This window comes from Rutidosis leptorrhynchoides, chromosome 2 (genome assembly GCF_046630445.1).
Source record: "Rutidosis leptorrhynchoides isolate AG116_Rl617_1_P2 chromosome 2, CSIRO_AGI_Rlap_v1, whole genome shotgun sequence".
Classification (NCBI taxonomy): domain Eukaryota; kingdom Viridiplantae; phylum Streptophyta; class Magnoliopsida; order Asterales; family Asteraceae; genus Rutidosis; species Rutidosis leptorrhynchoides.
Genome location: NC_092334.1, coordinates 192,898,387 through 192,923,473, shown reverse-complemented (window position 1 = coordinate 192,923,473; position 25,087 = coordinate 192,898,387). Strand labels below are relative to the sequence as shown.

The following is a 25,087-nucleotide window of genomic DNA, read 5'->3' as shown; positions in this document are numbered from 1 at the left end:
ATTGTAGGTATACCTAGAACTAGTATTGTTAAATTATTAGTATTGGTATTATTGTTAGCATTGTTAAATTCTTATTCTTTTTTTTCATATATACAGAACAAAAACAATAAGCCTAAACGAGGTGTTAACAAACTTAAAGAGAAATCAGTGATACCATTTGCGGTTGAATTTGACCAATTTGGGCAGGCGATAGGAAAATATCAAGCTATATTTTCCAGTATCATAGGTGTTCTTACTAGGCGTATGATTTATTTTATTGAGGATGATTGGAAAGTAGTATTTCCTAATGAGAAAGATACATTGTGGTTGGACATCAAGGTATGAAATCATAAATTATAAGAATTTTGTTTCATATTATTGCTTCAATATATTTTGGCATACACGTTAAATTTATTGAACAACTAATATTACTTTTTTTTATGGAGAAAATGATATCATAATTATAACTTAGGTTACGTCTGCAATGTTAAATTAACAACTATACTATGTATGCCATGTTTAAATGCGTCTTATATTACTTCATGTTTCAGAATTTGTTTAACTACTATTCAATTATATATGTAACAACATTTACATGAACGTCATTTTATCAAAGATGATTTTGCAAAGAAACAAACGCTTCATCATTGCAATGGGGCTTTTAAGAGATTCAGGGCTAAGTTAAGAATCTATATGGTTCAAGGAAAGCTTCCTTATGAAGAAGTGCAATATTATGGTTTCATAAGTCCAGCAAAATGGAGACAATTTTGTGAACTTAAAGATACACTAGCAAAAAGGGGTTAGTGTTATTCATTGTGATATTGTTGTATGGAATTACATTGTGATATTGTTGGAAAGTAATGTGCTTTTTAATTCCATGAAAATTGTAAAGGCATTACGAGAACAAGGAAGATTAAATGCTTTGAAACATCTAAAAGAAAATTACACCCGTGTAGGTCGTTCAGGTTATCGAGGCCATAAAGAAAAATGGGAGATGGAGAAAAATGATCCTGAAAAGCACACCGTATATCACGATATCTCCAATCCAGCTGCAAGGAATTATGTGCTGGTAAGGATGAAGCGGAATAAAGAAACGAAGAGGCCAATAATTCCAGATACGAATGTGTCCCTTATAGATAACATTGTAATATACTTTAATTTGTAATTATAGCCTTAATAACCGAGAATTGTTTTATATCCAATTAATTTTCTTGTTTTGTTCCAGGTTATGGCAGATAAACAAGTTGAGGATGCCTTGTTAGTTAAAGTCAGGAAAGAACACGGTGTTGAACCAGGGGTGTTAGTAGGACACTAGGATATAACAAATTCAGTAAGCAACATAAGGGAGACCGATTAGTAACAATGGAAAAGGTACAGGAATTTGTGGTTAAGGAGGTGCACAGGGTGGTGGTGCAAAGAGAAAAAACTGGAACACATGAAACAACACATGAAACAGCTACAACACCTAAACATCATGACACGACAGAAAATGTACACCTGGTAGACGAACAAGTAGACAAACCGGTAGACCCACAGGTAGACGAACATGTGGTGTTGAATGACATGTTTGTTGAGAGAAAACAGGGAATGGAAGAACACCTAGGTGTGGAGAAACAAGTGAGGATCCAGCAAATAGAGGAGGAACAAGGTAGAGTGGCGAAAAAATAGAAAGTGGAGGCATTAGGCATGCAAAAAGAATTGATTCATGAACCAAGGGTTCACGATCAAAGAGTCAAGAACCAACCGTTTACAAACTTGCAAAACATAAAGGTAACTGATCTTCTTTAATTTCAACAGCAAAATGGAGACTTCAATAGACGTTTAAACTATTAACTACTCTACAATTTATATATCTTGTTTTTAATGTTTACAGGATGAAGTTGAAATCTTGTTATTTCACCCACATCGTATAGAGACTATTGTGTATGCTCAGGGTACACTATATCCAACAAACGAATTTACTCAACTAAATGAAGAAAAGGTTGTTCCTTTTTACATGAAAGTGAAAATAAACACCTTTGCTAAAGACTACACATCCTTGAGGCTTCTGATACCAGTTAAAGACTTGTCAAAAATACATTGAATGAGGTTTTAAGTGATGTGGTTAGAAGTTTTGGTCAATGACCTCTTATGAAAATGACTCGCATTACCAAGGTACATGTGCTGTAATGCTTAGTTACCCGTTTCTTGTTTTAATCTAAGTATTCTAATTTATATCTTCATACAGAAAATGGAGGCATTTGTAAATGACAAAAGTGTCCACAAAAATCGTACACAATACAAGGGGTGACACCACAAAGACTGATGGAATTGCAACAAAAAAAAGGTTATTGTTTATATTCTAAATAATAGTTTACTTGTAAAACTCTATATACTTGTATACTCTGTCAATATTCAGATACTCTAAATACTTGTATAATTCTAACTAAATATATTTATATTTCATGTTTGTTACTTCATAGGTGAAGACATATATCATTTTGTTCCACCCCCACGAGTACAGAACCTACAACGTGTGCAAGGGGGTTTATGCATCCAGCCGATGAGACTACTTGATACATGGAAAGCGTGTGCTTCCATGCTACATGAAGGTGTCTATAGATTTTGTTTTGCCTCGATTTGAATCTACAGTGTTTCCAATACCAGATAAAAATCTTGAGTATAATACATTAAAGGAGGCTATTGGGGGTATGATGCAATGGCCTCTCCTAAAAATTCGTCCGTCAGATAAAAAAAGGTACATGTATAATTGCTTACTTTATGAATTTCTTGTATTGGTAAACTGCATTTAAGTGTTATATTTAACTTTGCATTGTTAATATTAGTTTAGTCATGACTAAATCATAATAAGGGGTAAACAACCACAACCATTAACACTTAGTTCTAATTGAAACTATTTAATGTCTGGACAAAAATATTCTATTACTGTGTTGATTAACTTCTGATGATGTAATAATTAAATTTGTTAACAGGAGAGAGTGCAAGTAAATCAAAGAGTGCTGAATTACAAAATAGAATGGATAAAAGCTGTGTGGCTGGTAGTAAGCAGGTATATATATGCTCATCAAATTTACGTTACATCATCATACATATATAATTATATAATTTAGAATATTCTTTCTTTATTTTATAAACTAATGTGGTGTGATGTGGTGTTGCAGGTGCATTCACGTAACAAAGGAGTTTCAAAAATGCAACAAAAAAGAAAGAACAATTGTATAGTCAGCTGCTTTCAATGGAACATGGCATACCTAACAGATCAGGTGTACAAGCTGCGTTTACTAGATGGATGAGTCGAGAAGATCCTACCGATGGCTTCACTATTAATACAAATCCTGGAGTTTTTGACGTACCCGATGCCTTCGTAACTATGATTGATGTTGATGAAATCATCACACTTTAAACAAAGGGTTGCAAGGATTGCAGCATCATTTTTTTCCTTCATGCTGTAAGTGCATTTATCATTTCATATGCACGTTTGACTATAGTTTTTAGGTTTTGAGCTGACATGTTATTTTTAATTTTTATTTTTTACATATTGGGGATCTACACACTTTTATGAAAGTAGCTTTTACCGAACCATATGGGTTAATGAACACTTATTTATACAAGGCTCATTGATCAACTCTAGCAAAAATGATGTAATAAACTACTTGACCCGCCTTCAACTCCACTGAACAGTTTTTCTTCGCACCATATATGCAGAATTATGTGCTCATTGCTTATATATTATTGCTTACAAATAGTTGTTTATTTAAATCTTTATTACATTTACAATATGTCACATTAGACAATATCATTTGTTCTTTTATTGGTCTAATTTTGAATAGGGTTTGGGGTCCTTTGCAATGGAATGTAGTTAAGATTAGTCATCCCAGCTGTATACAAACAACTCATGTCCTCCATGTTGTTCATCCATGTTTTCATGTTCATGTTAATGTTACGTGTGTACATGTTAAACTATTACATGTGTATAAATGTGTGGTTATAATTCAGTGCAATAAACAACCCGGCAGTTGGGAGTGTGGATATTATGTGCTCACTTCGATGCATTCGATCATAAGTAGTCGTATCAAAAAATAAGTATTAATATTGACGAAGTAAGTATTTTTTAGTTATGAATTATTAAATTTTATCTTTAGGTATATGTTATAAAAAGCTTATTTTTTATATGTATATGTATATATGTATATTTATATACTGTACTTTAAATTTACAGCTTTCATGGGATGAACGTTGTTGATATGACCAAAACGGACAGTTTTATTTATGCGGTATCGTTAGGTCGCAAATGTCAGGATTAGTTATCAGAATAGAGACAGTGGTTTATGTTTTTATATTTTGTGGGGCCTAAATTTACTTTTAACTTTCTAAGGTAGAAGGCGTAAGTTAACCTAGAGTCGTGTTTTTGAATGATTTAATGAATTGAAGATCAAGTGGATAATTGTCTTTGGTTAAATTACCTAGATGAAAGATAGTAGTTGGTTTTAAGCTAATAATTCTAATTACGAAAAGGTAAAGGTGATGGAGGGATATCCGGAGTATGCAAATCAGGGAAATATTGACCAAGATATTAGTTTCGGCTAGAGAAAGGTAATTATGTTTATGTTAAAGCTATGATTAGAATAGTGTAGATCTGGTTGGATGAGCCAATTACACAGACCTACTTAATTCTAGACTCTCGGAGTTCTCGTTGAGCAGTGATGATGTGAAATTGTACCCTAAAATGACTAGCTAAAAATTTAACAATTAACACACAATTACATGCAACTATAACCCGATCATGCAGTAACCTATAAGTAATTTGACCAGTTCGTTCCACGGAGAGTAGTTTAATCGAGATCTTAAAACTAGTAATTATCCTAGAAGTTTAATAAAAGAGGTTTAGTTTGTATTTTAATTCACGAAATTAACGTGAAGCAAATGAAATGAATTAACAATGGAGAGAAAATGGTGTCCACTTGAATGATTCACTATCGATATGGATTGTTCTTACAGTTATTACCGATTGTTATGTCTTTAATATAGTTGTATGGCTTCTCACAAAGTTCAAATCAATTAAATTTAGTAAACTCACATAAACCTTCTTCAAAAGGTTAAACTATATTTGATAAAGACTAATGAGACTTGATTTGGACTAAACTCACGTAAAATCCTAACTATAACAATCACTTGAAATAGTTACACTGTTATGTAGTTCCCCACCCTTTCACTTACCAATTAAAGCAATGACACAATCACTTGAAATCACTTATCTAATTGTCTAGAGCACGTAAGTGTTGAAGCATAAATTGCATCTCAATTTAACTTACATTAAATGATTAACAACCTATGTAATTGAATTAAGAATGTAGAACATGCATAACAATGGATCCTTAATCAAACACAATCAATTTGAATCACAAGACATTAAATCCAATAGATAGAACAATCCAATATCTCTAGTTTCACATTCAAGCAAACACTCAAACTATTTAGCCTAGCATATTAAAGTTGCAAGAAACAAAACAATCAAAACAATAAGTATTCATGATTACAATGATAAAACTAATGATTGAATCGAGTACCGAAAATAATAAATGATGGAATGAAATTAAAGGATGAACTAATCTTCAATGGTATGATCCAAGTCTTCAAAAAGCTCTCCAATTCGTAGCCTAAAAACTGCACACACCCATTAGGGTAAAAACCTCGTCTATTTATAGTTGGGCAAAAAGTCACCAGTTCGACCCCACGTCGCGACCGCGATAGATGGATCACGCCCGCGATCATACTCCCCAATCGCGACTGTGATTGGCCAGTTGCGGCCGTGATTCTCCTGTTTTCGATTCATCCAAGTTTTGTTGATGCATTACGACCGGGATTTACCTAGTTGCAGCCGTGATCAGCTCGAGACTCAATAAAACTTCTATTTTTCGCGTTTAAACTTACTTTGAACTTATATATAACCAATACTTCATCGGAAATAACCAAAACATTAAATCAAAGACCTGTGGAGCTAAAATCATCATTTTTTCTCAAATTACCACAAAAGTCTTCAAATCTTCGCAAATAAATAACAATAAGGACCTGATATCGAGATATAATATATGTATAATTTGAGCGATATCAAATCCTCGACACTTGAACCTTGCTTGTCCTCAAGCAAGTCTATCTTCAAATAATATCAACTAATGTAGAAATAAACACACTCGGACAAGTCTTCAAAAATTAGAGAATCAAGACATACCGATATCATTCTTCCAAAGCAATAATTCCATATCGTGTAGTCTTCAACATAACAAGCACAAGGTTCAAGCCTTCAATCAAATACAATCTTCAAAATCGATCATGTGATTACCAAATAGCTTCATAACCAGAATCAAGAGCACCACGCACGGAACCAAGAAAAATTTGGCCTTACGGAAAACAAGACCTTAAGAAAACCATTTTTATATTTTAAGAACGGGAAAACAAGCGAAGTTTTTACAAAAAACCAGTTTTCCAAAAATTTTGGGTTTTAAGGTTATGTGCTTTCAAAGCCATCTCGGTTTTAAGACAGCTACACGGATAATTGTTACGCCGGTATATTATCTAGGTTAAACTACTTCCCGGTTCGAAAGCGATGAGATAACAATTTTCTTAGTCTCAAAAGGCGGTGTGTATACAAGCTATCCCGGATGTGGGATGGCTGCACGGGTAGTTGCCAACCCGGTATATCACCGAAGTGAACTACCTCCCGGTTCGAAGGCGAGAGGAAGATAACTACCTTGGGTATAATTGTTTTGGGGGGGGGGGGGTCTATTGCACGACACCTGAAAGACTTTACTTTCAAGCAATGGATTTTTGAAACTCAACTATAACTTGTAAGACTTTACTTACAAGCTTCGGAAGACTTTACATCCTAAAAACAACATGGGAGGACTCGATTCTCCCGGAAGTGTTTAAACACTTGTTTATATTATGTAAGGTCCTTGGACCCCACTTCCCACACATCTAGCTTTTATGTTATTTTTAAAAAAATGTAGGAAGCAGATACTATATTCCCATATTTAAAAGGGTACCATGGCTTTTGACCATGGCATGCGTTGTCTAGCAACACTAGTACGAAACTATTGCTCTTCCTAAAGAAGCCAGCACATGTTGAAGCTCAAGGCTCCTCTTCCCACAGTATGATAAATCGGTGTAATACATCGTGAAATAATGCATCAACCAATGTCAATATGAAATGATGTGGATTAGGAAGTCTCCTACACCAAGTAAGATGGGTATTCGGAAGACTTAACTTCCTTTATAGATGAACTTGAATCATCCTACAATTTTGGGTTTTTTTAGAACCCTCGAAGACTTTGCTTCCTTATTACTCACACACTCACGCAAAAATGCGAAACACCCACATCATTGAGGTACTTGTATAATTAAACATAAAAAAGTAATAACATTTGTTTAAACACAAAACTACACTTGGCTTTTTAACGAGTCAAAAATTTTAAAATTTACCCAATTTTTCAATAATTTAGTCAAAAATAAGACTCAAGCCAAGTTTATTACATCCGCGAGAATTTATATCTCTCCCCCACACTTAAGATCATATAATGTCCTCATTTACATGAAATCGGATAAATCAAATATAAATTCGAGAGGACTATAGAGTGAATGGGAAAAACATAACCGGATGTAGAGCAACATAATCGCGAAACAAAGTGACAGATGGCTCTGCACTGACTACCATTCCTCGATTGTCATAACATTATGGTACCTGCAATGATTAAAAAAGAACAAAACATAAAAAGAAAAATATTTTTGGATTTTTGGGTTTTTCAAATTTTTAGGGTTTTTTAGTTTTAAAACTCACGCAATATACAAGGTTACAAGAATATACATTGTGCAAGTTTGCTAATGAGCCTTGCACTAGACTCCACCTTCCTCCCAACTGATGCGCGGATGGTGTGCGGTTCCATCCTGCAACCCACTGGAACCTTCAATCGAATTTCTATAGCTACTTGCATTTAATAACCAAACATCCGCCATCTTTGACTCCTTGGTCCTCGAACTCTGTCCCCTTTATCTACAAAATATGAGCATTTGGTTTATAATTGATATACTACTAAACAATCAACAATACAAATCAAATAAACAAAACAAATTAGAAAAACAAAAAAATACACTGATTCATCGACTAGTTGGGTGGTTTGCTGATCAACATTCATCACAGGTTGAGTACTCACATTTACTTCTTTAATCGCATAATAAAAAGGATACTGAAAGTTAGAATACATTCTTTAACATAATAAAAAGAATCAAGCAATATATATAACAAATAAACCTTCTAGTTGTTGGGTGGTTTCTCGTTGGTGGTCTTCAAAATCATCATAATATTCATTTCCATATACGTAACCATCGTAAATATCATTGTTGGCTTCATACCCAGGCCCGGGCTCCGTATCCGTTTCTTCATCTCTAAGACTTCTAGCTTCTTCGTGTCTAACTTTTTTGTGTCTAGACACCAACTTTCCCTCTAAATTTTGATCTTCGGGATTGTCTGTGTTAAGTAATGTAATCAATACATGTATTATTATATATTGTAAATGAATTATCAGTACATGAAGAGAGGCCATATATAACCAAATACCCTAGCTAAGTATAATGGGCTAAGCCCAACAAGCATAATAAATGGGCTGAAGATTGCCTAAACCCAACAGAAACATACAACAAAAAACAAGCCCGATACAGCAAAAACAACTAATACACCCCAGATCAAGGTTTAATGTGAAATCTATCACCAAACACATCTAAATTCCATACATTCGCAACCCTGCTAATACCTTCATAAATAATACATGATATGTGTACAGAGTAATGAAATAGTTAATATGAACTCACCATGACTGACTCTTATTCCATCTGGAGCTTTACTTTTTTTAACCTTCGGCCTCGTATCACTTGTTTGGCCCTTGGATTTTGCGTATAACCCTTTTGAGTTATCAGGAGTAACATAGACTCTTTTATTTGTTAAACTCGCTTTTCTCATTGTATTGGGAGCAAGGAACTGTTTGCTTTTGCTTTTCTTGGTGGTTTGAGTCACAGTAGCCTCAACCTGTTTATCGGATCTAAGCTGGCAAGAGTTCTTGTTCCTTCCATTGACATAATCTATAAGAATGTAACGAACAATACGTACTCAGCAATTATATGAATAACATGTAATCATTTAACATAAAATACTTGTATGTTTATAAACCTTTTAGCTACATAAAAATAAAAATTAATAAAGCAAGCATAATACGCATTTTGGATGGTCCATAATCCACACATAATACGGAGTTGCATCTTTTCATCGTCTTATGCTCAAAAAGGTTTAAGATTGCTTGAAAGTTAATTCAAGTTTATGGTTGTTTTTATTTAAAATGCTTGTTATTGGAAGTTAATTCTACAGAGTAGTTGACTATTTTAAATGCAAAATTAATCAAAGCATGGCCGAATTTGTTAAAGACAACATTCTCAGTAGAAAACTTCTCATATGAACAACATCTATTCATTTAACGCAACAGAGTTATAAACAATTTTATATATGGAGTAGTTAGCAACAATGTTATAAACAATCTAAAAGAATCGTTAATAACAGACAAGATAGATACATGTACTGTGTTCTTTGGTGAAAAAAGAGATAGCTTGAGTTTCTTTGGTCAAAAAAGAGATAAGTGTGTTGTTCAGAAACCTTTTAGCTACCCCAATTTGATTTAGCGCCTTCAATTTTGGGAGGTGATCTTTACACACTAGCATTTGATCCATCCACACCAAATTAATCCAAACTTCATATTTTACCCTTAAACTACTATTTAGTCAATATACTATTTATAAGGGTAAAATAGGTAATTTATATTGTTTTGATGTGGATGGATCAAAACAAGTGTGGCAGGATCAACCCCGAATTTTTTGAATTTACCAAAATTTTTGAATGAAAACATTTGGATCAGCTTAAAATTTTGGCTCCGAAATCCGTGATATTGGCGGTAATGTTTGAGAGGGTAATTTTGGTGAAAATTAATTGAGGATAACTTCTCTATCTAGTTACATATTTACTTACATATACTCCGTATAATTTAAATAAATAATACGTATCTATCTATTTATTTAATTTAATTTATTTATTTTTAATATTAAATCTCTAAAATGATGATGTTATAAATAAACATTTTCTAAGCATAAAAATAATTCAAAATAAAAAAAAATTAAAACATCTTTGATGATGTCATTATTTTATATTAAATTTATTAAAAAATAATACGAAATCTTTTATAAAAGGAAATACTAATATTCAAAAGAACACCAACATATTTACAAGTTCATGTTGACCGTTAACCTAAATGAACATCGTCTATCATAATATTGATCCTAATTGAACATCGTTTTTCATATATGTTAATTTGTTTAACGTAAGTACAGTGCATTAAGATCAACATATGAATCAACATTATTAAGATCATCGAACACCCGATAAGCCTTTAATTAGAGCGTTCGCTACCTCAGCCTCAATCAATGGTATCTTATAATTAAGATCGCCTGATCGATTAAGTTCATATGTCCTATCATATCATCCGTCAAGTTCTAAACTGCTTGAATAGCTTGTTATGTGATATACCATATCGCATTATGTTCGTCCAATAAGCAAGCTCATTCTCGATCATCATTATGATGGGTCGATGGTACTAAACCATAAACCCTAAACAGTACTAAACCAACAACAACAACAAACAAATAAACAAACATACCCAATATCACATGTGTGAGGTATGGGGAACGTCAGACGTAGATAATCCTACCTCTATCATATCCTAGAATAAAGAGAAATTATTTCTCTACCCGGAGTGAAACACTCACAAGCTAGCTAGAGTAGAGAAATTCCTCCATCTCTCTATTTACAATAAACCTATAAACCCTAAACCCTAAACCGTACACCCTACACCCTAAACCCTAAACCCTAAACCCGCCTTAAACACTAAACCATAAATCCTACCCCAAACCCTAAACCCTTAACCCTAAATTACGTATCCTAGTCATTAAACCATAAACCCAGCCAATAGAACATGTGTGAGGTATGGGGGAGGTGAGACATAGACAATCCTACTATACCTCTATCATATCCTAGAATAAAGAGAAATCATTTCTCTACCCCGAGTGAAACACTCACAAGCTAGAGTAGAGAAATTCCTCCCTCTCTCTATTCACAATAAACCTATAAACCCTAAACCCTAAACCGTACACCCTACACCCTAAACCCTAAACCCTAAACCCGACTTAAACCCAAAACCATAAACCCTACCCCAAACCCTTAACCCTAAATTACGTACCCTAGTCATTAAACCATAAACCTTAAACCCCAAACACTAAACCATAAACCCAATCCCTAGCCAAAAGTTCAAACAAGAATCATACAAATTAATTGTGAAAACTGTGAGAACCATTTAATTTCAATTGGTGACACCACATGATCGACTTAATTCAATTCACATGTAAATGTTAATGGCCGGATGGTAATTAAGATTTAACCAAAAAAATTAAAAAAACATATATATATAATATCTAACCAGCCATATAAGTATTATATATATATAATTTCTCGTATGTACGTACGTGCAGGTATGTTGTGAGCATGGGAACATTTATACCCGCGTAAACCCAAACCTAAAGTACTGGCCTAAACCCTATATATACCCCAATCTCGGCCTATACCTAAACCCTAAACTCTAAACCCTGAACCCTAAACCCTAAACCCACATATACCCCAAACCCTACACGCACGCTAATCCCTAATTAGCATGAACGTACAATATTAATTAGACCATGAATATATATATATATATATATATATATATATATATATATATATATATATATATATATATATATATATATATATATATATATATATATATACCCTAAACATTACATTAAACCATAAACAAATTAATAACCCAATCATTAGTGTTGTATAATATAGCTAGCTTTAATCTTGTCTAAGTCGATGTTATGATTATATATACGTCACTCTAATTAAGTTAATACTAGCTGTACGAAATTGAAGACATAAGTTAATTGCGATCATCGAAAACTTGACAAATTTATTGAACAAGGTTAATTTCTTTCTTCTGCTTACTGAAGTCATTTAGTTTAATGACCCGTGGAACCACAGAGTCCGACTAAGAAACTCGTCAGCTGAACATTTCGTCAAACACCTAAAATGAATATTAAACATTCCATATTTTTATTTTAAAAGTGTAAATTAAAATATAAATTTAGAATTTTTTTCCTATGAAAAGTAAAGGGTAATTTAGCTTAATGATGACATCATCATTTTAGAGGTTTATTAGATTATATAGATATAGATAGATATAGATAGATAGATTAAGTACGTTTTTGTAACACCAAAACGTGGTTTTAAAATTAAACAACACCACATGCACACCCGTTTGATTACTTTTATTATTTTATAAATCATTTTTATTTTCTATATTCACCTTAGATTTCAAAAATTAATAAGCTGATAGTATATGATAAAAAAACCTATCTCAACTATGTTTATGATCCAACTATGTTTAAAATCCTTCGTATGTTTACTTAACAAATGAATGAGGATGCATTTTATGTATGTCCTATATAAGAAATTGATGAACATTGCAGATTTTGTCAAAATTTCTAATAATAATATGTTAATATAAAAGCGAACTAAAATCCAGATTTTAGGAAATCAATAAGTATTTTAGTAAGGGAAGGATTTAAATCGAAATTGATATAACTATAAATTTTCTGTTGTTGTTGTTGTAAAATTTAATTTTTAATTTCTTAAATAATTATCAAAAACTTACTTATTAGTCAACATGAGATGAATTTGAAATAGATTTTAGGAAATCTGCATCTAGTATATTTATTCCCGTATTTCATGTTTTTTTAAAAGTCATTATTTATTAAACTCAAATCTGTTGATTTAATTTTCTTATTTGCATCTTTGAATTGATAATCTATTAATTATGAAAAAAGCTCCATTAATTTAGGATCATTTTTTTTTAAATAAATTTTTAATTTTAATTAGAAGATTATGGCATTGGCATGATTAATAAAAATTAGAAGATTAGAAGTATATATATATATATATACTATATATTTTAATTTTATTTATACTCTAAATCATCATTAAGTGCACACGTGGAACTTTTGGGTCGAGTATACCAAAAATCAACTTTAAAAGGACGTGGGCAGACGGCAAGTTGCCTTTTGTGTCTTGATATTTCCCATCATCATCATCATCTTCTACAAACCTAAGCACAATTTTCATCTCTTTTACAATATCTTTTAAACAAAATACAATCGGCTCTAGTTATTGAGTCGACAGCAAGCGTCGATTTATTGGCGACTTGACTGACTTTAGAGCCTAAATTAAATTTCAGGCAGGATTTAAAACCCATGGAAATTTGATTTTACCATTTTCATGGCGTCTCAATTTATTTTATTTTATAAAAAACTTTTTCCTACTTATTGGCCGGAGGTCCACTCGGAAGCAATCTCTTTATCCGTCGAATAGAGAGATGGATGACTTTCTCTACTTTTGAGAGTGTTTTCACTCTGGGTGGAGAAATGACTTGTCTTTATTCTCGGTTAGGGGAAGGATTGTCTACATCTCACCTCCCCCATACACCACTTATGTGGTATTGGGTTTTGTTGTTGTTGTTGTTGTTGTTGTTGTTGTTGTTGTTTTTAAACAAAATACAAAAATAAATGGATGTTAGGGTTAGACATGAGAACATTCTAGAAGATCTTCCACAAGATATGCTTGTGGAAATCTTGTCTAGAGTTGGTCAGAATTCATCCGCTCAATTGTTCATGGTGAAGTTGGTTTACAAAGCATTTGGGAAGCTTTCTGATGATGCTTTGGTTTATAAAAGGCTTTCCTTTTATAGGTGGTGTATCTCACCTTGAGGAAACCATAAGTTGGCAGATATTTTCATTTCTTCTATGTATTTTGGAAACCCTAATGCGATTTTTCGCTATGGTTTGTGGGCTTATTTTGATTCTAAATACCCCGATGTAGGACTTCATTTATTAGAAAAAGCTTCGAATATGCAACTTAAAGAGGCATGTTATGTTTATGGTTTGGTCATGTTTGCCTCTCACCAAATAGAGAAGAAGGACATCGGATTACAAATTCTTAATCAAACATTTCCACTGGTGCCAGATTTGGTGGTTAAGGTGAGAACCAAGGTTTTTGATTTGTTGCGACGCTGTTGGGTATTAGTTAACCACCATCCTTTTGATGACGTCGCAACGTGCTACACTATCAAGGTCCACAATGGTTATTTTCCACTTGACCATGGGTGGGAAATTATATTGACTAAACCAGAATGCATGTCTTGTTTTTGGTCCTATGAGTTGCGTGTTTTTGCTGAACGATTTGGGTTTAACTAGATTTGTTAGTATTTTATGTTTTCTATATATTAGATTTTGTATAAATTTTACTCATCAGTTAATGTAAATATTAGTAATTATGTCTATTATCATATATCAATTTTTTTCCATTTGCGATGTTATATGTTAATTACGGAGTACTAGTTGTGATGTTACTGTATTTTTATAATCTATGTTAAGTAATATTGTAATATACAATAGTGAGTGGAAAGTAAAATAATCATGAGTTTAGATTATAACCTACATAATAGGTCAGTATTACCTGCATAATAGGCCATGATAGTAGATAACTTACTGTTATCTATAAAGTAAATTACAAGTTACAATACATACAAAACATTTCTTTATTTGTTGGATTTAGTCACTAGATAACCACTCTCATTATTATCTTGAAATTTATAAAAAAAAAACATTCTCATTATTTTTTTTAAACGCACATTATTAATCATATTAACTCACTACAAAAAAAATTTCTTTTTTTGACACTTAAAATTGCCAAAAGAAAACTTTTTGACACTTTAAAAGTGTCAAAAAGTTAATACTTCATATTTTTTTGACACCATATTTTTTGACACTTCAATTTTTTGACACCATATTTTTTGACACTTCAATTTTTTTAACATCATATTATTATAGGTGTTATTAGAACAAGTGAGAAGAAGTAAAATACAAAGGTTGTAATCTAACCATTCTCATTATTTTCTTGAAATTTAAATTCAATAATTAGATTTCAATCTATATACGTATATCTCATAAGGTTTTTAACTTTTTATCATAGATACCCTCTTAACCTTTAAAATTACATATTTACTCACTTAAATATGTTACTTTTAGACATTAAAAAAAAAATTCACCTTAAGTGGGCTAATATGAGATTTCAAAAATTATTCACCTTAAGTGGCAAATATTTCGTAATATTGACAAATATTTTATCTTTAAATAAAATAAAACGAGCGCATTAAATGCACGTCGAATCAGTATCACCAAAAATCTCCTTTAAAGGTTAAGATGCCAGACAAAAGATTGAGTATTTTCTCAAATACAGTCTTCTCTCAAGTACACCAAACACAAAAACTTAAAAAAACCTTTTTTATTTTTTAAAGAATACAATAATGGAAGAAGTAACTCAAGCGAACATACTCGAAACTCTTCCACAAGATATGCTTCTGGAAATTTTTTCTCGAGTTGGTCAGGAATCATCCAAGAAGTTGTTCATTCTCAAGTTGGTTTGCAAAAGCTTTTTGAATCTTTCTGAAGATCCTTTGGTTTGTAAAAGGATATCCTTAGATAGGTGGGATCTCGTACCTTGGAGAAAACCTAATATGGATCATATTATCAAACGTTGTTATTTTTTTGGAAACCCTAATGCGATTTTTCGCATGGGTTTGATAAATTATTTTGATAAATCTTACACCGAGTTAGGGCTTCGTCTTTTAGAAGAAGCTGCGAATAGCCAAATTATAGAGGCGGTTTATGTTTATGGTTTGATCATGTTTGCCTCTCACCAAATAGAAGCAAAGCATGTCGGATTACAAGTTTTGAACAAAACATTCCCACCAGTGCTGGACTTGGTGGTTGCGGTGAGAACCAATTTTTTTCATTTGTTGCATGAATTATGGTTACATAACCGCCGTCCTTTTGATGACTTGGCAACGCGTTGCCCTATCTCCGGCCACAAAGGTTATTTTCCATACATCCGAGGGAGTGGGTTTGAAATGAGGATACCAGAATGCATGTCGTGTTTTTTGGCCTATGAGTTGGGTGTTTTTGCATACCGATTTGGGTATGTTACCCGGTGAATGTAAATATTAGTAGGAAAAAAAAAACTAGATTTATGTTGGTATTTTTTAGATTTTGAATAAATGTTACCCAGTTAATTAATGTAAATGTTAGTAGTAATTGATATTATTTATGATCAGTTGATTATATTGCTTCCATTTTTCCTTTGTATTATGTGGATTTTGATGTTATTTATATTGCTATATCTAACATGACTATTATCAAAATAAAAGTAAAGGCTAATTAAGTGCTTTTTGACAGTTATTTCAAACTAATTAAGTGCCTTTAAATCTTACAAGAGTCATACCAGAGGAAAAGAGCCTCTAATAAAACTATAAAACTAATACTACACAAAAGAGAACACCCAAAGAGGTGATTCCTTGTTAGCGGTTGTATGTTGGTCTGCACTTTGCTGTTGACTTGATGTTGCTTAAAACTGTCACCATTAGTCCCTTTCTATATTTTGATATATGATGGAGAACACTTTCTTCTGATCCAAACTTTAACAACCTTAAAAGGAAGGATTCCATTTGTTTTGTTTGTTTATGTTCAGTCTACTATAGTACGTAATACAGTATTTTTTTATTTTCTTAAATACGGAGTTCAATATGGTAGTAATTAATTCTATCCAAATTAAGTAATGGGAAAATGGGTAGTATTAAATTCACATCATTAGATCATTAACTAACATCATCAAATACATCATTAAATATGGGTGAGTTACTTTTCTGTATTGTTTGAGTGAGTTACTTTGCAATGTAAACTGAATGTACAATGAATACGCATTGAAAGAATCGCAAACCATATCTTAGTTCATCTTGTTGTAACCAATTTCTGCACTAACTGTCAAATTGAAACACATAATGTAAAGCCAAAAGACATAAAAATGACAGTCACATACATTCATCTAACTATCAAAATAGCAACTAATACACACAAGACAACCACAATTGCTATCATAGTTAAAATTTTGGGTGAGTTACTTTGCAATGTAAACTGAATGTACAATGAATACTTATTGAAAGAATCGCAAACCTTATCTTAGTTCATCTTGTTGTAACCAGTTTCTGCACTAATTGTCAAATTGAAACACATAATTTGAAGCCAAAAGACATAAAAAGAACAATCACATACATTCATCTAACTATCAAAATAGCAACTAATACACACAAGACAACCACAATTGCTATCATAGTTAAAAACAACTTATCATAAACTTACAGCTTTTTCTTGAAAATAGCTAAGTCTTTTGTGAGTTTCGAATCTCAAGATCATGAATTAGAGGGTTCAATTTCTTAATTTCCAAATGCATTTTGTATAGCAGATCTTTGTAACGTTGGTTTGAAAGCTCATCATCCAAAAAACATAAAATATTTACACTCTCTTTGTTTATCCTGCAAAAGAAACAATCAATTGGGGAAAAAAATTAAAAACTTAAAATTAGGGGAAATTGAGCACTTACAAATACTGGACACCCGACGAATCTTCTTCCTGGGTTTGCTCGAGTCCATGCAAGTCCAAAAGAAACAATCAATTGGGGAAAAAATTTAAAAACTTAAAATTAGGGCAAATTGAGCACTTACAAATACTGGACACTCGACGAATCTTCTTCCTATGTTTGCTCGAGTCCATGCAAGTCCATCATATATGATATACTCGATACCCGCAATCACAATAATTTCTTCCTGGCAATGGATTCGTGTTGAGACTTGAGTTAGCTAGGTTTGAAAAGTACTGAGTAAATAAAAAAAGATAACAATTGCTTTAGATACCCAAGTGTCCTATTTTTATGACCTTATTATCTTGTTTGTCACTTATTATGAGACACCAACAAGATAATATCCTAATAAGTCCATTCTTATGCAACCACAATTTAAGGGTCCTGTGATAATTAAGAGCTTAATAACCCAAGCGTTGTATTGTTATGACCTTATATCTTGTTGGTTACTCATTATGAGACACCAACAAGATAATGTCATAATAAGTCGATTTTTATGCAACCACAATTTAAGGGTCCTATCATAATTAGGATCTTAAATACCCAAGCGTCCTAGTCTTATGACCTTACATCTTATTGGTCATTTATTCTGCAACACCAACAAGATAATGTCCTAAGAAGTCAGTTTTTATGCAACCACGTATTAAGGGTCCTATTATCATTAATACCTTAAATACCCAAGCGTGGTATTGTTATAACCTTATTATCTTGTTGGTCACTTATTATGAGACGCCAACAAGATAATGTCCTAATAAGTCCATTTTTATGCAACCATAATTTAAGGGTCCTATGATAATTAGGACCTTAAATACCCGAGCGTCCTATTATTATGAACATCTGTATCAAATAAATGACTCAAGTGTCCTATGATAATATGACCAAAAAATTATGTGTCCTATAATATAGATTTTATTACACAAGTTTATACAATCATATCATAGTGTGACTCACCTTCTAAGTGTCCTATAAAACGTTTGAATAATAGGACCCCAACAAATAATGTGTCATATTAAACAACTTTTTAGAACCAAGATTATGATCGTATCTAATAATATGACCCAAAATTCACATGTCTTATTCTATAACTTTTTAGGACTCCACTTTATAAGCGTAACATATTTTAGGACACCACTACTTTTGCATATATCTAATGGGAACCCCATAAATTCCCCATCCCAAATTATGGTTTCTTAGGACGCTTTTTCAGCGGGGTCCCAGACGAGGGGTCCTAAGATAACAGTTTTCTTGTAGTGGCGGGTTTTGGGATGGTTGACGATTTAGCTATGTTTAGGCTTCGATAATGGGTATAATCACTAGTGTTAGTGATTATGGAAGTGTTGGAACCCATTTTGGTTGTTTGGGTTGACTAATTTTGAAATGGGTCAAAATTAGGGTTTGGTGTCAAATTGGGCAAGACGATTTTTTAACACTTGTGTTTAGGTTTATTTGGGGTATTAGGACCATTTTCACTTGTGTTAGTGATTATTGGTTAGTTTGGGCGCGGTTTGTGCTTGGAAGTGAATTTGGGTCGAAATTGCACTAAGTGTCAATTGGGTTAGTTTGTAAGTCCACCCTAATTGTGTTGTTGTATTTGTGATAATGGAATAGGTACATTCCATCGGCGAGTTACGGATTAATTCGGTTACGTTCATCAAGACGAAAATGTGAGTGTTAATATCCTATATGCATATGTATGTGTAGGATGGGTGCGGGTCGGGTGAAGTGGTTCTCGGTTATAGAGCTCACTTCACATATAGGTGGTTATGATGGACTTGTGTATAGGTCCAATTGGCACAGTTGTGCATTTTGGTTGACCACATTTGGCGAGGTGCACAATTTGTGTGTACGTTATCACATGTGCTTGTGATGTGGATTATATAACCCCAATGGCGAAGGGTTGATATTTGAGTTGTGTTATGGATAACCCCGATGATGTGGATTTGTATAATCCCGGGACCGTGGGTTTTGATATTGGGAAGTGAATTATGTGTGGATGCGGATTCACGATGACGCGTGTGGTTTTGGTCATCTTATTGAGGTAGTGATCTCGTGTGGTTGCAGATTTACTAAGGCTCGTGTAGTTCGGCCAATCTCGATGTTGTTGTGGTAATGATGATAGTGGTCTCGTGTGGATGCGGATTTACTAAGGCTCGTGTAGTTCGACCAATCTTCATTATGGTAACTGACTTTTGGTATTGGGTTAAGGGGTTAACCTTGGGCGGCTTACGCTTTTGATATATATATATATATATATATATATATATATATATATATGTATATATATATATATATATGTATATATATATATATATGTATATATATATATATATGTATATATATATATATATATATATATATATATATATATATATATATATATATATATATATATATATATATATATATATATATATATATATATATATATATATATATAGTGGACCAATCCATAGATAAGCACTAAATGGGGCACAAACTGGATAAGTAAAATTTTAAATTTTTTTTTTAAAACAAAAAACGATCCTTTAATATGCAAATAGAAGAAAACGAAAAAATTTTAAAAAGTTTTTGAACAAAATCGTTCAAAAATCGATGATGAATGGTTAACATCGATGATGAATGGTAAAATTAACCATTCATCTGGTTAATTTATCATTCATTTTTGTTCGCGATGAATGATAAAATTAATCAATGCTAAAAAAAAGCAGATGAATGGTTAATTTAACCATTCATCTGTTTATGATGAATGATAAAAAAACAGATGAATGGTTAATTTAACCATTCATCTGGTTTTTTTTAGCATTGATTAATTTTATCATTAATCGTAAACAAGATGAATGATAAATTAACCCGATGAATGGTTAATTTTAGCATTCATCATCGATTTTTGAAAGATTTTGAACTTTTTTTTTATGAAAAAATTTGATTAGAGGTGCATTTTAATGCAGATTTATGAATGTAAAAAAAAATTCAAAAAAAAAAAATTTTATTTTGCTTATCCGGTTTGTACTCCTTTTAAGCTTATCCATGGATCGTGCCCCTATATATATATATATATATATATATATATATATATATATATATATATATATATATATATATATATATATATATATATATATATATATATATATATATATATATATATATATATATATACATACATACATATACATATATTGTCGTATTGTTGTGTTGTAGCTAACCCTCCGGGTGTAGCTTATTGGTGTGGTGCATATCGTCGTTGGTGTACTTACTTTGTTGATATTGTTAGCTTGTTGTATAACGAATGTACGGTATGCTTAGACTAGCTTGCCTTTATGCTTGGATGCTCTGGTATGTGCTATTTGATTATAGTTGTGTGGCGTGTCCATTTTATGCATATATATGTGTGTAGTATATTCTCACTCACTAAGCGTTAGCTTACCCACTCGTTGTTTACATTTTTATAGATTTGCATGGATGCGGTGGCTCGGGTAAGCGTGGGAACTAGTGGACTCGCGTAGGTTGCTTTAGAAGACGTGCTTTTGGATTGATTAGGATTGGGTAGCGTATCCCCAATCCCCATGCTCGGTCTTTATTTGTGTTAAAACTCATGTGGTCGAAAACTTGTATTTTGTACGAAAGTCGTAAAACGACCGATGTGGGCCCGGTGTCGTAAAACTCGGTTTTATTGTGGAAAACTCTTAGTTTTAATTATTTTAACATATTATGAAAGTGTTTTCGTGTGAAAGTGTCGGAAAGCGGGTTTTCCGCTCGCGTAAAATTGTAAAACTGATCAGAATATTTTAGTTCATTTGGACGCCGTCCAAAAGGCTTGGACGCCGTCCAGTCCTTCAGAGCTGGACGCCGTCCAGATGCACTATGTCACAAATATTTTTTTTAGGGCTTGATTTTGGTATAACGAGGGTTGGGTCGTTACCTAAAGGGTTACTATAATATATGTCTATGTATTATTATATATTTATCATCTTATATATATATATTTTTAAATGATTAGATAAGTTTTAATCTCTTCAAGCTTTTCTTTATCACCTCATTATCCTTTAACTTGTTTCTAAATTACCATTATCTTTTATACCAAAATTTAATTGCATTCTTATCATATTAACCTTTTTCTTATCATAATCATTATTATCTTTAATTCATAATTATACACTTAAATTATAACTCATACTTATAATAAACTAATTTATAGTCATAATAGCCATAATATTTAATCTTACTAAACATAATCATTATTTAACTAAATTTTTACACTAACCATATTTATGTTTTTAAATTCATATACTTTTATACATAATCATAATCTTCCTTCATAATCAACTTTCCTCAAGTTTATTCATAATAAACATACATATAACTCATATTAATATCCTATAATCTTTTATTAATTATCTTCATATCTTATTCATTAAACATATTCATATTCTTAATCTTTTTATTCATCTTCATGTTTACATTTACATGATCAATATTAATAACATAATACTTTAAAAAGAAACAACTTAAAAAGTATAATTAAATTAGGGTGTTTAGGATACCTCAAAGTGGGTTGAAGCAAGAAAAGATGACGGATGATGGTGGTGATTCTGACCCAAAATAGAAACTAAAAACGCAGCAACAAAGGTGGCCAAAAGGGCGGGTTCTTGGACTTTTTTGTCGAGCAGGATACAGCAGAAAATAAGCAACAACAATGCCGACTTGTAGCTGATTTAGGGTGGCAAAAAATAGCAGAAACAAGAGAGTTTTGATTGTCAATGTAGGCTGCAAAAATTACAGCAGGAGGGTTGTGATGGTGGCGAGTTTTAGCTGCAAAAAGACAGCATGTTTGGGTCGAATAACAGCAACAAAAAGCTGCGGTAATAGGGCGGTTTGGTGGTAGTTCTCGACTGCAGATAAGCTGCAGAAGGGTGGCGTGGGAGGCTGCTGTTAACCACAGCATAAAAGTGGCGATGAGTGGGCTGTTTGGTGATGTTGGTGGTCAATTAAGGTGGTGGTGTGGGGGGTGAAATCTGCCGAGCAAAAAGAAGGAAAGAAAGAGAGATTTGTGAGTTAAATTTTTGTGATGCACATTATGAAGCCTAAGGGTTCTTTTATAGTGTAATTTGTTAGACTTAGATTAGGATTTGAATTGATCAATGGATTGATGTAGAACTTGTAAAGATAGAGATGAAATTTGGAGTTAGGATAGGAGTGAACTAGCTAGATTAATGGAGTTAGATTGGAGTTTGGAGAGGATAGAAAAATGGATAGGAATTAGTAATTAGAACATGTATAGGATTAGTTTTATCTTTTAATTAATTTGTATTACTCTTTTTTTTTTTCTTCTTGGCCGAGATATACAAACATATATACATTTTTATTTTTTATTTTTTAATATATTTTTTTTCTTCGGCAACTAATACATATATATATATATATATATATATATATATATATATATATATATATATATATATATATATATATATATATATATATATATATATATATATATACTAATTGATAAGTATCATTAATTTATCATTTGTTTCTACAAGTTTAATTAATTTTATTTGTTTCCCAATTGTTTTTAGAGTTTAATAAAAATGACACATTTTATTATTTACTTATAGTTTAGTACTTATATTTTAATTATAAAGCTATTTATATAACTGTATATAGTTTTGTTACAGCGCTATATGTATTTATATACACACATAATAATTTGATTAGAGTTACGGTTTATAATATTAGAGTTTATATTATTAATTTAATATTAGGGTTAGGGTTTAAGGTTTTCAATTACGAGCATTAAATTATAAGCATTTACTATATCTGGATAACAACCCTAATGATAATACACAGGATCAGACAATGAAACCCTAGGGCAAATTGGTAAATTCAAAATAGAAAAGTGAGGGTTGTTATATAATTAATCTTTACCAGTTCTCATGCTATCGTTAACGAAACACATCCAAATAGAGGATCTTTGACTAAGTTTATCAAATTAAACTCTATTATATAAGTGTAATTCAAATTCAACAGATTTATCACTATCAATGTTGTTTAACTTAGATGCATGCAATACAATTTAACAAGTTTGATTGACTAGATCTAAACAAATAGCATGAATCGAATAATCAATTGTTGGATTAAGTGTTAATCTATCCTAAAATCAAATTATTTAATCATTAAGCATGGGAAATAAGCATATTAAAACATAGCAGATTCAAAACAGTTTAAATAATCATTACAGAAACAAAGTTTATACAGATCTGAAAAAAAACCAGAAACTTCACAAAAGTAAGCACGAAACCGGCGACGTTGTTCCAGTCAAGCCAGCGACTTGGACTGGTAAAGTTGGCGGCTTCATCTGATTCCCAGATAAAGTTGATTTCGTCCACGCAACCACTATGAACGTTTAGTTCATAATGGTAGACGAACAGAGAATAAAAACTACAAGATAAATGCAATAACAAGAATAAGATAATAAATACATGTACCTTAAAGATAAATTGAAAGATAAATTTTATTGATAACTTTGATTACAACTTGGAACTTTAAATAAAAACCCTAAAACTAAGAGTTTTCATTTTTGGTGAAAACCATAAGAGAAAACTAAAAAATGTATATCTAAAACAGATACAAGAAGCCTCTATCTATACTTTTCAAAATCTGTGGCCCAAGCTGGCAGCTTCAGGGTGAAGTCGTCGGCTTCACTTGGGCGGTTACTCCTTCTCCAAGTTTAACTTAATTCGCAAGTTGAAAAACGCATATCTGTCTTTGGCCAAGCCGGCGGCTTCATTGATCTGCAATATTTTTTATTTCGTTGCCTTTTTAAACTTTTTGTGGGCTTTAAGTACACAAAATTGGCCTAAGCCGGCGGCTTCACTGTTATCTCTCGAATTCTGGTGTTTTATACAATATTCTGGAAAGTTCTTAGTTTTGTCACCTACGCCGGCGGCTTCATGCCTTCATGTCGGTGGCTTCATCTGCTATTCGGCAACTTTTAACTGTTTTTGATCCTGCTTAATACATAACTTTAAATAAAAACATTAGAAATACCTTTTCCCCCATTTTTACCCATTTTGGTGTGTTTAAGTATTAAAATGTTTTTAAAATACTAAGATAACTCCTTAAAATGTTATCAAAAATCTGTAACATTTAGGAGTTATCACCAACCCTTCCTCTGGGTCTTTACCAATAGTATGGAAACACATCCCAGCAACAGTTTCTACCATCTCAATATCAGATTCCTACGCAATATCAAATGTCCTCTCAGTTCAATGTACCTTTTTCGAATCAAGTGATGTATCCATTTCAGGCACCCTTCTTCTAAACACCGATGTTTGAAAAAGAAGAAATGCTCGTATAAAAATTTTCTCAATTGTCAACCTTCGGAATATACTG

At 32.1% G+C, this 25,087-nt stretch overlaps 1 protein-coding gene across 1 annotated transcript; it reads left to right on the top strand.

The window, feature by feature from the left end:
• Positions 1-15,527: 15,527 nt before the first annotated feature.
• LOC139888501 (putative F-box protein At1g67623) lies at positions 15,528-16,214 on the top strand. Its single transcript, XM_071871506.1, has one exon. The coding sequence runs from the start codon at positions 15,528-15,530 to the stop codon at positions 16,212-16,214; it is 687 nt and encodes a 228-aa protein (XP_071727607.1).
• Positions 16,215-25,087: the final 8,873 nt, after the last annotated feature.

Coding starts and splice junctions, on each gene's coding strand:
- LOC139888501 (XM_071871506.1), top strand. CDS start 15,528: ATGGAAGAAGTAACTCAAGCGAACATACTCGAAACTCTTCCACAAGAT.